The following is a 17,952-nucleotide window of genomic DNA, read 5'->3' as shown; positions in this document are numbered from 1 at the left end:
TTCCCCTTGTCCTCACCTTTCACTCCACCAGCCTCCAACAGTCAATGGATCATCCTCCGCCATTTCCACCTCCATCGTGATCCCACCACCAATCACATCTTCCCTTCCTCTCCCCTCTCAGTGTTCCGAAGGGACCGCTCCCTCTGCGACACCCTGGTCCATTCTGCAGTCACCCCCAGCACCCCTTCCCCTTCCCACGGCACCTTCCCGTGCAAGTGCAGGAGATGCAACACCTGCCCTTTTACCTCCTCCCTTCCCATTATCCAGGACCCCAAATATTCCTTCCAGGTGAAACAGCGATTTACTTGTACTTTCAATTTAGTATACTGTATTCACGGCTCACGATGTGGTCTCTTCTACATTGGGGAGACCAAACGTAGATTGGGTGACCGCTTTGCTGAACACCTCCATTCAGTCCGTAAATGTGACCCTGAGTTTCCGGTCGCCTATCACTTTAATTCTCCATTCCACTCCCACTCTGATATCTCCATCCTCAGACGACTCCACTGTTCCAATGAAGCTCAAGGAACAGCACCTCATCTTTCATTTAGGCACTTTACAGCCTTCTGGACTCAACATCGAGTTCAAAAATTTCAGAGCATAACCTCTGGCCATCTTTGGCTCCCTTCCGTCCCCCCCATCTTATGTTTTTGTTCTTCTCTTTGTCTCTAATGGCAGCTGGCCATTACTCTGCCATTCACACCCTATCCAGATTAACCTTTTTCTGACTTCTGTCATTACCATTTCAATTCGGCCCATCATCCCTTGTTTCTCTAATCTCTCCTGCCTTCCACCCTATCACAGACCTTCACTTTTGTTCTTTCTTCCCCTCCCCCTTTCAGTTCTTAAGAATGTGCTCTTTCCGAACATTTAGCAGTTGAGACCAAGAGTCGTCGACCCGAAATTTTAACTCTATTTTTCTCTTCACAGATGCTGCCTGACCCGCTGAGATTTCCAGCATTCTCTGTTTTTATTTCAGATTCCAGCATCAGCAGTATTTTGCTTTTGTATATTGGTGAATGACAAGTTGGAGTTTATCGAGGGTGAATGATGGGAGGCTAGCAAGGAGAGGGTTAACGTGATTGAGTCTGGAGGTGAAGAAGACTGAAATCACATAACTGTTTAATGCAACAGCAATGAATGAGCCCTTTAAAAATTCAGAAATTCAATATATGGAATGAATTTTTTTTTTTAAAAAGGACACGAGGTCTAATTAAACCAGTCTCACTTTAATAGATCAACTCTACCGTGCTGCTCCCCATATCTCCCAATCCCTTCACCTTCAGATTTCAATTGTCTTTTGAAACATTCATACAATTGAATTTAATGGACTTCCCATGTTACTGACTTGACAATTCTATTCTCTGTTGGGTGAAAAAGTTGTTCCTGGCTTCATACTCCAAACTTCCTAGTTTTTCAGTATCTTCTCATACTTAACCTCAAGGTCTCAATTAGACTAGGATTCTGTTCCAAGTACACCAAAATGTACTGCATCACAAACACAGACTAACAAATGCCTCTTCAACAAATCAGTCACTGGAATGCTGCCTCACCCGTTGCATTTTTCAATAGCTTAAATGTTTGCTTATCTTTCTAAATCATTATTTTGTAATAAAAATGAGTTAATTTGGGATTACATCAACCAATTGCTTGGGTGGTCAAGTTGCTCAGAGATGTGCTGCCAAAATGGTGGTCCTGGCAATACTAAGGGAGTAAGTAGATTCATGAAATGAATTCTAAAACTACGGTAAATAAACTTCGAAATATAAAGTCATGGCAAGGTCTGAATATCTAATCACTTGCTACATAGCGACTTGTGTTTAAATGAAATCAGAATTTCCAATATGCATTCCTGGCTGGCAAAACTCCCCAATGAGAGCACAAAGCTGGTAAATTATCATTTAAATCTTTTTGTTCAGGATTACTGTCAAACATCTGCCATTAGGTGTCTATTGCTACACAAGCCCAGTGTGAGGATATACAGCCTTTAAATTAAGTTAACATTTATGCCATTCATACTGCAGTGGAACTTTGACCACAGTTATCATCAATTTAATGAACAGCTCAACACAACTGTACTTCAAAAGCAATAGCATAAGAAAGAAACAGAAGAACACATTGAAAAATACTTGTAAAAATAATAAGTTGCTAATACAATTGATCATTGGGAATGAATCAATGTAATGACTAATTACAGTTTGCCAGACAGAACGGTTATTGAGGACAAGAGGATCCAGAATACCATATATAACGTTGCTGAATGTGCTTTACATGATAGCAGCATATAAGGAAAGGCAAAGTGACAGTGTCATGTCATCTTCCATGTTTGAAAGGGGATGTGTGCGCGTGTGTGAGATGTGTGCGCGCTGAGATGTGTGTGTAATGCAAGATGTGTGTGAGATGCGATCGAAGGTGCGATGCGCGAGGGATAGAAACATAGAAACAAGGTGCAGGAGTAGGCCATTCGGCCCTTCGAGCCTGCACCACCATTCAATGAGTTCATGGCTGAACATGCAACTTCAGTACCCCATTCCTGCTTTCTCGCCATACCTCTTGATCCCCCTAGTAGTAAGGACTACATCTAACTCCTTTTTGAATATATTTAGTGAATTGGCCTCAACAACTTTCTATGGTAGAGAATTCCACAGGTTCACCACTCTCTGGGTGAAGAAGTTTCTCCTCATCTCGGTCCTAAATGGCTTACCCCTTATCCTTAGACTGTGACCCCTGGTTCTGGACTTCCCCAACATTGGGAACATTCTTCCTGTATCTAACCTGTCCAAACCCGTCAGAATTTTAAACGTTTCTATGAGATCCCCTCTTATTCTTCTGAACTCCAGTGAATACAAGCCCAGTTGATCCAGTCTTTCTTGATATGTCAGTCCCACCATCCCGGGAATCAGTCTGGTGAACCTTCGCTGCACTCCCTCAATAGCAAGAATGTCCTTCCTTAAGTTAGGAGACCAAAACTGAACACAATACTCCAGGTGTGTCCTCACCAAGGCCCTGTAGTAACACCTCCCTGCCCCGTACTTAAATCCCCTCGCTATGAAGGCCAACATGCCATTTGCTTTCTTAACCGCCTGCTGTACCTGCATGCCAACCTTCAATGACTGATGTACCATGACACCCAGGTCTCATTGCACCTCCCCTTTTCTTAATCCGTCATCATTCAGATAATAGTCTGTCTCTCTGTTTTTACCACCAAAGTGGATAACCTCACAATTATCCACATTATACTTCATCTGCCATGCATTTGCCCACTCACTTAACCTATCCAAGTCACTCTGCGGCCTCATAGCATCCTCCTCGCAGCTCACACTGCCACCCAACTTAGTGTCATCCGCAAATTTGGAGATATTACATTTAATCCCCTCGTCTAAATCATTAATGTACAATGTAAACAGCTGGGGCCCCAGCACAGAACCTTGCGGTACCCCACTAGTCACTGCCTGCCATTCTGAAAAGTACCCATTTACTCCTACTCTTTGCTTCCTGTCTGCCAACCAGTTCTCAATCCACGTCAGCACACTACCCCCAATCCCATGTGCTTTAACTTTGCACATTAATCGCGAGGGAAGGTGCGACGCGCGGGGGATGGTGCGACGCGCGAGGCGCGAGCGATGCTCGAAGGATGGTGCGATGCGCGAGAGAAGGTGCGATGCGCGAGAGATTGGTGTGATGCGCGAGAGATTGGTGTGATGCGCGAGAGATTGGTGTGATGCGAGAGAGATGCAGGAGATGGGTGAGATGCGCGAGAGGTGCTCCTCCATTTCGGCTGCCCCCCAAAAGTTTGTCACCATCCTCCGCCTGCTCTACGACAACATGCAAGCCGTGATCCCAACCAACGCATCCACCACAGACACATTCCACGTCCGGACCGGGGTCAAACAGGGCTGCATCATCACATCAACCCTCTTCTCGATCTTCCTCGCTGTCATGCTCCACTTCACACTCAACAAGCTCCCCGCTGGAGTGGAACTAAACTACAGAACCAGTGGGAAACTATTCAACCTTCGTCGTCTCCAGGCCAGATCCAAGACCATCCCAACCTCTGTTGTCGATCTACAGTACGCGGATGACGCTTGCGTCTGTGCACATTCAGAGACATTCATAGTTAACATCTTCACTGAGGCATATGAAAGCATGGGCCTTATACTAAACATCCGTAAGACAAAGGTCCCCCACCAACCCGACCCCGTCACACAGCACTGCCCCCCCCAATCATCAAGATCCATGGCGCAGCCCTGGACAATGTAAACCACTTGCTATACCTCGGGAGCCTAGTATCAGCAAGGGGAGACGAGGTTCAACACCGCCTCCAGCCGTCTGAGGAAGAGAGTGTTTCATGATCAGGCCCTCAAATCTAGCACCAAACTCATGGTCTACAGGGCTGTAGTGATACCCGCCCTCCTGTATGGCTCAAAAACATGGGCCACATACAATAGACACCTCAAATCGCTGGAGAAATACCATCAACGACATCTCCGCAAAATCCTGCCAATCCCCTGGGAGGACAGATGCACAAATGTTAGCATTCTCGATCAAGCCAACATCCCCAGCATCGAAGCACTGACCACACTCGACCAGCACCATTGGGCGGGCCACATTGTTCACATGCTGGACACAAGACTCCCAAAACACGCGCTCTATTGGAACTCCTCCACGGCAAGCAAGCTCCAGGTGGGCAGAGGAAATGTTGCAAGGACACCCTCAAAGCCTCCTTGATAAAATGCAACATCCCTGACACCTGTGAGTCCCTGGCCAAAGACTGCCCTAAGTGGAGGAAGAGCATCTGGGAGGGCGCTGAGCACCTCGAGTCTCATCGCCGAGAGCATGCAAAAAACAAGCGCAAGCAGTGGAAGGAGCGTACGGCAAACCAGTCCCACCCACCACTTCCCTCAACGACCGTCTGTCCCACCTGTGACAGAGACTGTAATTCCCGTATTGGACTGTTCAGTCACCTGAGAACTCACTTTGAGTGAAAGCAAGTCTTCCTTGATTTCGAGGGACTGCCTATGATGATGATGTGCGTGTATACGATGTGTGTGTGTGTGTGCGCGTATGTGAGAGAGAGGTGTGTGTGTGTGTGTGTGTGTGTGACAGAGGTGTGTGTGCGTGAGAGAAAGATGTGTGTGTGTGTGTGTGTGTGTGTGTGTGTGTGAGAGAGTGAGAGGCATGTGTGTGTGAGATGTGTGTGCGTGTGTATGTGAGATGTGTGTGTGTGTGTGTGCGTGTGTATGTGAGATGTGTGTGTGTGTGTGTGCGTGTGTATGTGAGATGTGTGTGTGTGTGTGTGTGTGTGTGTGTGAGGTGTGTGTGAGGTGTGTGTGAGTGTGTGAGGTGTGTGTGTGTGTGTGAGATGTGAGGTGTGAGGGTGTGTGTGTGTGTGTGTGTGTGTGTGTGTGTGTGTGTGTGTGAGGTGTGAGGGTGTGTGTGTGTGAGGTGTGAGGGTGTGTGTGCATGCATGTGCGCGCGTGCGTGTGCATGAGATGAATGATCTAAAGGGCCGAGATCATTAGGTAAATATTGTCCTTTGAGTGAAAAATACATTATTTTATAACCAGACTGACTGGGCCAAATGTTTAAATCATTCAGGGCCATGAGACTGGAATGTTCGTGCCTCTGTAATAAAGTGGCTGAGGTCACAGGCTCTTGTACGAGAATGTGATAAGTACGCCAACTCACAGCGAGCCTCATGATCTTCTGTGCTATTTCTGTAAACAAGAATAAACTGTAGTCTTACAAAACGTGCAAGAGAAAGAAGGAACAGTTGACACAACTACACATGATTCTGAGCAAGCTGGTCTCAAACAAAATAAATCCTATAGCAATTATAATGGTTATTTAACCAAATTGATATTGTATCACTTTATTAAATAATTGAGGTGTGCACCTTGAAAGTTCTAGATGGATTATATACGTTTTGATTTGGTGGTATTCTAAGGGCTAGACTTTCCACTTCACATCGCTGGCCTAGTGCCCATATATCGCCCAAAACGGACTGCTATCGCCCATTTTGACTGAAAAGTGGAAATTTAGGCTGGAACATCACCGGAAAATTAGCCCCCCAACTTTCGGCTCACATCGCCGAACTGATCACCCGCACATCGCCCAGTTCAACTTTCGGCACATCGCTGGGCTGATCGATCGCCAAGAACATCGCTGGAGAATAGTCTGGCTTCCTATGTCCCCAAGCTGCTAGGAATTAGTTTTACTTTACATTATAAGTTGCTGCCGCACTGTGCAAACTGCATGCTAGGATTGCCAGTCATGAAGATATGGGCTATTATTCCAACAATATGTATCCTCTACACACTGCAGGAATATAGCTATCTTGGGGAAACCAATTACTGACTATATACACATACAAATGACATGACATTGTAGCAGGTAGTGCTCAATGTGGTCTATTACTGCATCACACAAAGCCTCATGCTACACCATAATTAATACTAAATACAAAATCCCTCCAGCCAGAACTATATCCATGTGTGGCCAGCAGGAGATGGGTGGGATTATGGTAAGTGAAGAATATATATAATTTGAAAAGAGAGACAGTAGTTTTCTTGACTCCATGTGCTCCACAGAGTCAGTGGAATGTTCCTCGCGAGAGATGGGATGAGAACTGTCCAAGAAGGGAAGGGAAAATCAGAGCTAGACTTTGTGAAGCTGAATGATAAGTAAATTGGAAGCAGATTTAATGAATATCTCAAGATCATTGAGAGCAAGCAGGAACACTAACATACAATATAACAGAGGAAGAGGTTGTGCAGGGATTGAAACAAAGTGTCCCAATCCTACTCAAGGCCCTACCATGACCTCCCACAAAAAGGTAGGCATAGCCAAGGCCCATGTAGATTCCCATATTCAACCTCTTTTATTTGGAGTTAAATGATTTGTTCAAGGTAAGTGAAGGAAGGTGGCGGTGGATGGGGATTAGTGGCCTGCTGTTCAAAAAGAAAGAGAGGGCACATAGACCACTCTGGTGAGGGATGGAGGTACACAGGACTGAATATCTATGGTGAAAAGGAAATTATAAGAGCTAGAAAGTCTGAAATTCTTAAAGGGCCATAGCGCATCGAAGTAGTCACAGATATAGGTGAATAAATACATAATAAATGAAGGAAAGGAAAAGATCAACTAGTCCATTTAGCCTGTCCCATATAGTTGTGTTGTCTAATGCATCATGATACAGACACTCCCTATCAACCCAGAGTACGTAACCTTCTGGTGGAGCCAAAAACACAAAAACCCAGGTCATCAGGGGGGAAAAAACCTTGAAAATTCTTCGATATCCCTTTAGTCCAGGAGATCACATTGACTTCAATTTATATTACAACAACTTGCATTTATATAGCACCTTTAACATAGGAAAATGTCCCAAGGAACTTCACGGAAGTGTTATCAAACGAAGTGTGACACAGTCACACAAGGAAATATTCGGACAGACGATCAAAAGCTTGGTCAAAGAGGTAGGTTTTAAGCAGTGAAAGAGGTTAGAGTCTAGATAAAAGGGTTAAGTTTGGTGGAAGAGAAACAAATCAATCTCCTGGGACAGTCTTGTTTGATTAGTGTTAGCAATGTTGAATATAGGGCTGTAGGGAGCTGATACTCAGGCAGAGTCAGCATGGATTTATGAAGGGGAAGTCATGTTTGACAAATTTGCTGGAGTTCTTTGAGGATGTAACAAATAGGGTGGATAAAGAGGAACCAGTGGATGTGGTGTATTTGGACTTCCAGAAGGCATTTGACAAGCTGCCACATAAAAGGTTACTGCACAAGATAAAAGTTCACGGGGTTGGGGGTAATATATTAGCATGGATAGAGGATTGGCTAACCAACAGAGAGTCGGGATAAGTGGTTCATTCTCTGGTTGGCAATCAGTAACTAGTGGGGTGCCGCAGGGATCAGTGCTGGGACCCCAACTATTTACAATCTATATTAACGACTTGGAAGAAGGGACTGAATGTAACGTAGCCAAGTTTGCTGACGATACAAAGATGGGAGGAAAATCAATGTGTGAGGAGGACACAAAAAATCTGCAAAAGGACAGACAGGCTAAGTGAGTGGGCAAAAATTTGGCAGATGGAGTATAATGTTGGAAAGTGTGAGGTCATGCTCTTTGATTTTTTTTCTGCCAAAGTGCAAGTTAATATTTAAATGGAAAAAGATTGCAAAGTGCTGCAGTACAGCGGGACCTGGGGGCACTTGAGCATGAAACACAAAAGGATAGCATGCAGGTGCAGTAAGCGATCAGTAAGGCCAATGGTATGTTGACCTTTATTGCAAAGGGGATGGAGTATAAAAGCAGGGAAGTCTTGCTACAGCTATACAAGATATTGGTGAGGCCACACCTAGAATACTGCATGCAGTTTTGGTTTCCATGTTTACGAAAGGATATACTTGCTTTGGAGGCAGTTGAGAGAAGGTTCACTCAGTTGATTCCGGGGATGAGGAGGTTGACATGAGGAAGGTTGAGTAGGTTGGGCCTCTACTCATTGGAATTCAGAAGAATGAGAGGTGATCTTATCGAATGACGTGAGTAGCACGTGTAGCGAGTTGGTCTTACCGCAGGTGAAGGGTCCACAGCCAGATAGGGAATGGAAGATCAGTAGGAAGAGCAGTGCAAGGACGGTAGTGCAGGGGTCCCCTGCGGTCATCCCCCTGCAAAACAGATACACCGCTTTGAGTGCTGTTGGGGGGGATGACTCATCAGGGGAGGGCCGCAGCAGCCAGGTTCATGGCACCGTGGCTGGTGCTGCTGCACAGGAGGGCAGAAAAAAAGAGTGGGAGACCAATAGTGATAAGGGATTCAATTGTAAGGGGAATAGATAGGCGTTTCTGCGGCTGCAACCAAGACTCCAGGATGGTATGTTGCCTCCCTGGTGCAAGGGTCAAGGATGTCTCGGAGCGGGTGCAGGACATTCTGAAAAGGGAGGGTGAACAGCCAGTTGTCGTAGTGCACATTGGTACCAACGATATAGGTAAAAAAAGGGATGAGGTTCTACGAAACGACTTTAAGGAGCAAGGAGCTAAATTAAAACGTAGGACCTCAAAAGTAGTAATCTCGGGATTGCTACCAGTGCCACGAGCTAGTCAGAGTAGGAATCGCAGGATAGCTCAGAGGAATACGTGGCTTGAGCAGTGGTGCAGCAGGGAAGGATTCAAATTCGTGGGGTGTTGGAACCGGTTCTGGGGGAGGTGGGACCAGTACAAATCGGACGGTCTGCACTTGGGCAGGACTGGAACTAATGTCCTAGGGGGAGTGTTTGCTAGTGCTGTTGGGGAGGAGTTAAACTAATATGGCAGAGTGATGGGACCCAATGCAGGGAGACAGAGGGAAACAAAATGGAGACAAAAGCAAAAGACAGAAAGGAGATGAGTAAAAGTGGAGGGCAGAGAAACCCAAGACAAAAAACAAAAACGGCCACTGTACAGCAAAATGCTAAAGGGTCAAAGTGTAATAAAAAGGCAAGCATGAAAGCTCGGTGCCTCAATGCAAGGAGTATTCGGAACGCAGGAGAGGGCTCTGAGCTAGTTAGAATGGGTGAGAGCGCAGATGAACAGGACCCCAAGAAAGAATGCAAAAGGCAGGAGGCAACAGAGCAGAGTAGCACTGGGGTAAGTGTAAACCACAAGGTGATAGGAAGGGACAATATGTATGAATATAAAGGGCTGCAGGAGGGGTCAAAACTAAAAATCATGGTTTAAAAACTAGTATTAAAACACTCTACCTAAACGCATGCAGCATTCGAAATAAAGTAAATGAGATGACGGCACAAATCATTACAAATGGGTATGATTTGGTGGCCATTACAGAAACGTGGTTGCAAGGTGGCCAAGACTGGGAATTAAACATACAGGGGTATCTGACAATTCGGAAATATAGGCAAGAAGGGAAAGGAGGTGGGGTAGCTCTGTTAATAAAGGATGATATCAGGGCAGTTGTGAGAGATGATATTGGCTCAAATGAACAAAATGTTGAATCATTGTGGGTGGAGATTAGAGATAGTAAGGGGAAAAAGTCACTGGTGGGCGTAGTTTATAGGCCTCAAATAATAACTTCACGGTGAGGCGGACAATAATCAAGGGAATAATGGAGGCATGTGAAAAAGCAATGGCAGTAATCATGGGGGATTTTAACCTACATATCGATTGGTCAAATCAAATCGCACGGGGTAGCCTTGAGGAGGAATTCATAGAATGCATACGGGATTGTTTCTTAGAACAGTATGTTACAGAACCTACAAGGGAGCAAGCTATCTTAGATCTGGTCCTGTATAATGAGACAGGAATAATAAACGATCTCCTAGTAAAAGATCCTCTCGGAATGAGTGATCACAATATGGTTGAATTTGTAATACAGATTGAGGGTGAGGAAGTAGTGTCTCAAACGAGCGTACTATGCTTAAACAAAGGGGACGACAGTGGGATGAGGGCAGAGTTGGCTAAAGTAGATTGGAAACACAGACTAAACGGTGGCACAATTGAGGAACAGTGGAGGACTTTAAGGAACTCTTTCATGGTGCTCAACAAAAATATATTCCAGTGAAAAAGAAGGGTGGTAAGAGAAGGGATAACCAGCCATGGATAACCAAGGAAATAAAGGAGAGTATCAAATTAAAAACCAATGCGTATAAGGTGGCCAAGGTTAGTGGGAAACTAGAAGATTGGGAAAATTTTAAATGACAGCAAAGAATGACTAAGAAAGCAATAAAGAAAGGAAAGATAGATTACGAAAGTAAACTTGCGCAAAACATAAAAACAGATAGTAAAAGCTTTTACCGATATATAAAACGGAAGAGTGTGACTAAAGTAAATGTTGGTCCCTTAGAAGATGAGAAGGTGGATTTAATAATGGGAAATGTGGAAATGGCTGAGACCTTAAACAATTATTTTGCTTCGGTCTTCACAGTGGAAGACATAAAAACCATGCCAAAAATTGCTGGTCACGGGAATGTGGGAAGGGAGGACCTTGAGACAATCACTATCACTAGGGGGTAGTGCTGGACAGGCTAATGGGACACAAGGTAGACAAGTCCCCTGGTCCTGATGAAATGCATCCCAGGGTATTAAAAGAGATGGCGGAAGTTATAGCAGATGCATTCGTTATAATCTACCAAAATTCTCTGGACTCTGGGGAGGTACCAGCGGATTGGAAAGCAGCTAATGTAACACCTCTGTTTAAAAAAGGGGGCAGACAAAAGGCAGGTAACTATAGGCCGGTTAGTTTAACATCTGTAGTGGGGAAAATGCTTGAAACTATCATTAAGGAAGAAATAGCAGGACATCTAGACAGGAATAGTGCAATCAAGCAGACGCAACATGGATTCATGATGGGAAATCGTGTTTAACTAATTTACTGGAATTCTTTGAGGATATAACGAGCATGGTAGATAGAGGTGTACCGATGGATGTGGTGTATTTAGATTTCCAAAAGGCATTCGATAAGGTGCCACACAAAAGGTTACTGCAGAAGATAAAGGTACGCGGAGTCAGAGGAAATGTATTAGCATGGATAGAGAATTGGCTGGCTAACAGAAAGCAGAGAGTCGGGATAAATGGGTCCTTTTCAGGTTGGAAATCGGTGGTTAGTTAGAGGGTCTAGTAAGGAGGGGGAACTGAGGGAAATCTTTATTAGTCGGGAAATTGTGTTGGGGAAATTGATGGGATTGAAGGCCGATAAATCCCCAGGGCCTGATGGACTGCATCCTAGAGTACTTAAGGAGGTGGCCTTGGAAATAGCGGATGCATTGACAGTCATTTTCCAACATTCCATTGACTCTGGATCAGTTCCTATGGAGTGGAGGGTAGCCAATGTAACCCCACTTTTTAAAAAAGGAGGGAGAGAGAAAACAGGGAATTATAGACCGGTCAGCCTGACCTCAGTAGTGGGTAAAATGATGGAATCAATTATTAAGGATGTCATAGCAGTGCATCTGGAAAATGGTGACATGATAGGTCCAAGTCAGCATGGATTTGTGAAAGGGAAATCATGCTTGACAAATCTTCTGGAATTTTTTGAGGATGTTTCCAGTAAAGTGGACAAAGGAGAACCAGTTGATGTGGTATATTTGGACTTTCAGAAGGCTTTCGACAAGGTCCCACACAAGAGATTAATGTGCAAAGTTAAAGCACATGGGATTGGGAGTAGTGTGCTGACGTGGATTGAGAACTGGTTGTCAGACAGGAAGCAAAGAGTAGGAGTAAACGGGTACTTTTCAGAATGGCAGGCAGTGACTAGTGGAGTGCCGCAAGGTTCTGTGCTGGGGCCCCAGCTGTTTACATTGTACATTAATGATTTAGACGAGGGGATTAAATGCAGTATCTCCAAATTTGCGGATGATACTAAGTTGGGTGGCAGTGTGAGCTGCAAGGAGGATGCTATTAGGCTGCAGAGTGACTTGGATAGGTTAGGTGAGTGGGCAAATGCATGGCAGATGAAGTATAATGTGGATAAATGTGAGGTTATCCACTTTGCTACTTTGTCAAAAGTTTCCCTCAAGTCCTTGCATTATAGAAACTGACCAAGTTTGCCTATGTCGCTGTGAACCACATAAAACCTAGGACTCTTGCAAGGGTCTACATAGTGGAAACGGATTCCATTTCCGGCTTCTATGTGGGAGTGTGAAGAGGTACATAGTAGAACAGTGCAGGTCTTGGCTTTATTACAATGCAGGAGTAGGAGACCACGGGGGGAGATTTTAACCCTACTCACTCAGCAGAGACCTGGCGGGTGGGCAGTTAAAATCACCCTGGCTCTTACCTATCCGAAAGCCGCCATGATCGCAACATCTGCAATTTTAACCTACTCTCCTGAGCAGGGAAGGATATGCGCCTGGAGCCAACAGGGTCATTCTTTACTTGTGCATGATACGGTCTGATATAATTGAAACTTGACTGTAATTTTAACTCTGGCCTGAGCGGGGAATTCACCTAGAGTTACAATCGGGGCCATATGCGGTGCTTTTTAACTGCCATATCACAATAATATTTTTATGTACATGATCAGTAGATAGTTTCCCCAAGATCTCATCAAGCTGGGTTATACTATTACAGTGAATAGGAGGGGGGTGGTGTTAAATGTGAGGGAGGTATTGTGGATTTTTCTAAAAGAAATTATAATAAAAGTACAACATATAGCTTCTTTCAATTAATCTACAAAATATAATTTTCAGGATAAGGAAACATAGAAAATAGGTGCAGGAGTAGGCCATCCGGCCCTTCGAGCCTGCACCATCATTCAATAAGATCATGGCTGATCATTCCTTCAGTACCCCGTTCCTGCTTTCTCTCCATACCCCTTGATCCCTTTAGCCGCAAGGGCCATATCTAACTCCCTTTTGAATATATCCAATGAACTGGCCTCAACAACTCTCTGCAGTAGGGAATTCCGTAGATTAACAACTCTCTGAGTGAAGAAGTTCCTCTTCATCTCAGTCCTAAATGGCTTATCCCTTATCCTAAGACTATGTCCCCTGGTTCTGGACTTCCCCAACATCAGGATCATTCTTCTTGCATCTAACCTGTCCAGTCCAGTCAGAATTTTATATGTTTCTATGAGATCCCCTCTCATCCTTCTAAACTCCAGTGAATACAGGCCCAGTCGATCCAGTCTCTCCTCATAGGTCAGTCCTGCCATCCCAGGAATAAGTCTGATGACCCTTCGCTGCACTCCCTCAATAGCAAGAATGTCCTTCCTCAGAATAGGAGACCAAAACTGAACACAATATTCCAGGTGGGGCCTCACCAAGGCCCTGTACAATTGCAGTAAGACTTCCCTGCTCCTATACTCAAATCCCCTTGCTATGAAGGCCAACATACCATTTGCCTTCTTCACCGCCTGCTGTACCTGCATGCCAACCTTTAATGACTGATGAATCATGACACCCAGATCTCGCTGCACCTCCCCTTTTCCTAATCTGCCGCCATTCAGATAATATTCTACCTTCGTGTTTTTGCCCCCAAAGTGGATAACCTCACATTTATCCACATTATACTGCATCTGCCATGTATTTGCCCACTCACCTAACCTGTCCAAATCATCCTGCAGCCTCTTAGCATCCTCCTCACAGCTCACACCGCCACCCAGTTTAGTGTCATCTGCAAACTTGGAGATATTACACTCAATTCCATCATCCAAATCATTAATATATATTGTAAAGAGCTGGGGTCCCAGCACTGAGCCCTGCAGCACTCCACTAGTCACTGCCTACCATTCTGAAAAGGATCCGTTAATCCCGACTCTCTGCTTCCTGTCTGCCAACCAGTTCTCTATCCACGTCAGTACATTACCCCCAATACTATGTGCTTTAATTTTGCACACCAATCTCTTGTGCGGGACCTTGTTAAAAGCCTTTTGAAAGTCTAAATACACCACATCCACTGGTGATGGTTTCAGATACTACAGAAAGGAAGTTCACTTCCAGTACGCTCCTTCATGTTGATGGAACCACAAAATGGTTGCTGCCATCAGCCTGCAGTTATTGATCTGTTGGGGTGTGAACTATTTGCATCAGAGCGGTAACCACTTGGTTTAGTCTGGTACAGGTTTACAGTTAGGAAGACTAGGCCCCGAGAAGCCTGCAATTGTGCTACATATGGTCAGGTCTTTAAGTTGACTCCAACTGAGAATTTTAATGAAGAAATATCAATAAAAGAAAAGTTAAATAAAAAAATTATTTGTGGGAGAAGCTTTATGCTCAAACAAAAACTGCAAAAGTAATAAAAGTTGTCACAAGGATGTCACACTGGCGTTTCACATTGGAAGAAAATAAAGTCAACAGAACTGAAACTCTTTCGGAAGATTTATTTTACACAATTTGACAAGGCAGACAACAACTGATAAAACCAACTTTGTCAAACAAAATTCCAATATTTTGGTCTTAAAAGGAATAGCTATAAATAGCCAACACTATGGGGACAGGGCAGTTTAGGTACAAAAGGCACAAAATCGGTTTGAACTGACAGAATACTTACATAAATCAATCAATCACTAGAGCGAAATCATTACTTTATTACCATACTACAGGTAATACACATTGGCTGGAAATATATTTTTGGCCATTAGGCAGTAGTGCATATTTATTATCTTGTTATGTATAAATCATATAATATTTTATCTTTTTACATTGAATATTTTAAATGGAATGTTTTCATAACTGAAATTGTACACTGCATTTAAAGCCAACTATTTAAATAAATGATTCATTTTAATTATTCTTAAACTAAATAAGCAACATGGAGACACTTGTGCTTGGAGGACAGATCAATGCCGCACTGCCCCAGTAACATAGAAATTAAAGCCACATTGGTCCATCATTTTTATTTTTAAAATCAATTAAAAAATTATAGGGTTCTGAAAAGTTGTTTTTAAAATCACAATTGAAATTCATGAATTAAAGATTATGGTGACAGCAGTTTTAAGTTCTACATTGCTACTTCTTCTGTAACCTGCTCAATAATGCCAGCTTTTAAAGCTACCTCTGCACTGTTATCAGAAGTTAAACCGCCAGATCAGAAGGTAAGCATCAAAAGGTTATTAAATTTGATCTATATCTTTATTTTATACTTTTATAATTGGACAATAAAAAGCAAATTCATTAAACTTACTATGCATGTAATAAATGTGAGCATCAAGTAACCCCTAGTTGGAATACTCACTTTGAAAGCCACAAGGAATCATTGCTGTGAAGGGCTTGTGAAATTAATCAATCAAGTTTATTCTTATTGACATTGTAATGAGGTTTGGGGTAGTCAGATACTTAGTGAGTATACAGGAGGTGTCTCCTTCAGTTCAATGGACAAGATTATGTATACATTTGTAATGCACAGTTCTATTGTAAGTATTGCTTTCTTCCTATGTAAGCAGCATATTTAGGTTTCAACATAGACCTGAGTTACTGTGTCAGATATTTTATCTGAAGTTGGATTTCTCTCTAAGTTTTGATTTGACAGATACACCAGAAATTTAAAGATAATGCAAACAGTGGGTTTCAGAAATGGGTTACAGATATGCACTTGATTATATGAATTAAGAGAGACTCCTGTATTGTCAGTCAATAAAAAACATAACTTGAATCATGAGGCAGCAAAAATTTCAGACTAAAACATTCTCAATACAGCTTTACATCTTGTATCTTACGGAGTCTACATTTGCATTAAGGCATTTCCTTGAATATAAACTGAGTAAAACCAAAATCAAACTTGAAAAGATTTCTAGACTTCAGAGTGCAGTATATTAAACCCATGAAGGCAACGACAAGTAGGCAATTCTCAGCAATGCTCAGCTACAGGCGAAGCAATAGACAGAAGTAGTAAAAAGCAACCTGTTTTGTACTGAACCAAAATCACACAGGCTCGAAATAGGATTTTTCTGTTGGTTCTGTCGTCGCAATTTTATCAGCCCACCTTACTAATGTGCTGCTTCTGCCTTGGTTAAACCACAAACAGCCATTGCAAAAGCTAAATCGTAAAGCAGCAAATTAACTTTGAAAATGGAAACTTGCTAGACTGAAGTTATTTTTTTTTTTTTAAAGTGGACCAATTGTTTAAATTCCTGATTTTTGTCCAAACATTACTGCTATAATAACTAGATCGCTTCTGTTCCTTTATTTTCTCTACAGTATGTGAAGATCAGAAAAGGCCACCTGCAATCTGATTGCCAGCAGATCTATAGTTAAGACAGCACCATGTTCATGGGATGGAGAAATGAGCTGTAATAATGTTAAAATCACTGAGGGATATAATGAATCCTCCACAGGGAAAAGTATAATGCATCTTATTTCCAAAGCAATTATACACCTAAGAGTATGCTAAACAGGGGTTACTGTATTCATTACCTTTTTAAGAATCCAATTAAGTGCAGTGTTAAATAAAACAAATAACTCAACAGCCAGTGATCCACATGCACCCATTTTCTCACACAATATTTTTCTGTTTCAACTTTTAAAAATTAGAAATCTAGGCTGAGAACTGCTGAAAACACCAAGAAGGCACAAACTACTTATGCAGAAAGTACAATGGCAGAAATCAGTTTTGGTCCAATACTGTGATATGTTTTTCTTATAAAAACAATAGTGATATTTTAAATATCTTTGTGACCCTGTTATTGAGTGTGAACATACTATTCTTTTAATTAATGAAAAGGAAAGATTTTAGTATGAATTTGACTGTCAGAACTGCCATAATGTGGATGGTTCATTTTCCATAGAATTTCTTATTCAGTAGGAAAACTAGCAGATTTACGTTGACTTTAGCCTTGCCAAACATCTTCATGACGGCCACACCTTCATACTGTAGCTCCAGCAGGTCCTGTAAAAGTGAAATTTAATCATTAATTTCTTTTAACTGGCAAATCCAAAATGGGCAAAGATCATGAACGTAATGTCACATTGCCCAAGTCTGCCACTGGAAATTATAAACAGAAATAGCTGAACAATTAAAGTTTAGGTGCAGCTTGGGACAGCTATAATTCAAACACTTATCAATAAGCCTGTTACAGCCACAGGGCAAACCTATTTATGGATAAAATGGTACAGGAGAGAGAGAAAAAACTAGCCAAAAAATCCGGCAAGACTAAGATTTCTGTCTCGTTTAAAAAGAAAAAGCATGACAATAATCTGGGATTATCTAGTGTGTGGACTGAAAGAAAAGCTCTCAGAATTTAAACGGGAGAAGAAACCCTCATTTTTATTTAATGGCTTTAGTCCAATGATGGATTAAACTAGAAGGATTGATAGGAAGAAAAGTCATTGCTGGGTAATAATCTACTTCCACATATGGAAATTACAGCAAGTGAATGGCACACATCAAAAGAGACCTGTGCATTTACACAACTGAATTAAAAAAACAGGTTCACAGAGTATGACTTTGTAAATGTAATGTCTGTAAACTTGTAATGCTGAAGCTCCACACTATGGATGTGGACATATTGTGTTACTGCAACTA

At 42.7% G+C, this 17,952-nt stretch overlaps 1 protein-coding gene across 1 annotated transcript in view; it reads right to left on the bottom strand.

The window, feature by feature from the left end:
- Positions 1-14,803: 14,803 nt before the first annotated feature.
- iqgap2 (IQ motif containing GTPase activating protein 2) overlaps positions 14,804-17,952 on the bottom strand; it is a 405,429-nt gene continuing 402,280 nt past the window's right edge. Inside the window, exon 38 of the mRNA XM_070886141.1 lies at positions 14,804-17,316. Coding sequence (XP_070742242.1) covers positions 17,203-17,316 — 114 coding nt within the window. The 3' untranslated portion in view covers positions 14,804-17,202. The remainder of the gene's footprint in view (positions 17,317-17,952) is intronic.

Source organism: Pristiophorus japonicus, chromosome 1 (genome assembly GCF_044704955.1).
Source record: "Pristiophorus japonicus isolate sPriJap1 chromosome 1, sPriJap1.hap1, whole genome shotgun sequence".
Classification (NCBI taxonomy): domain Eukaryota; kingdom Metazoa; phylum Chordata; class Chondrichthyes; family Pristiophoridae; genus Pristiophorus; species Pristiophorus japonicus.
This window is presented reverse-complemented; position numbering and strand designations above follow the sequence as displayed.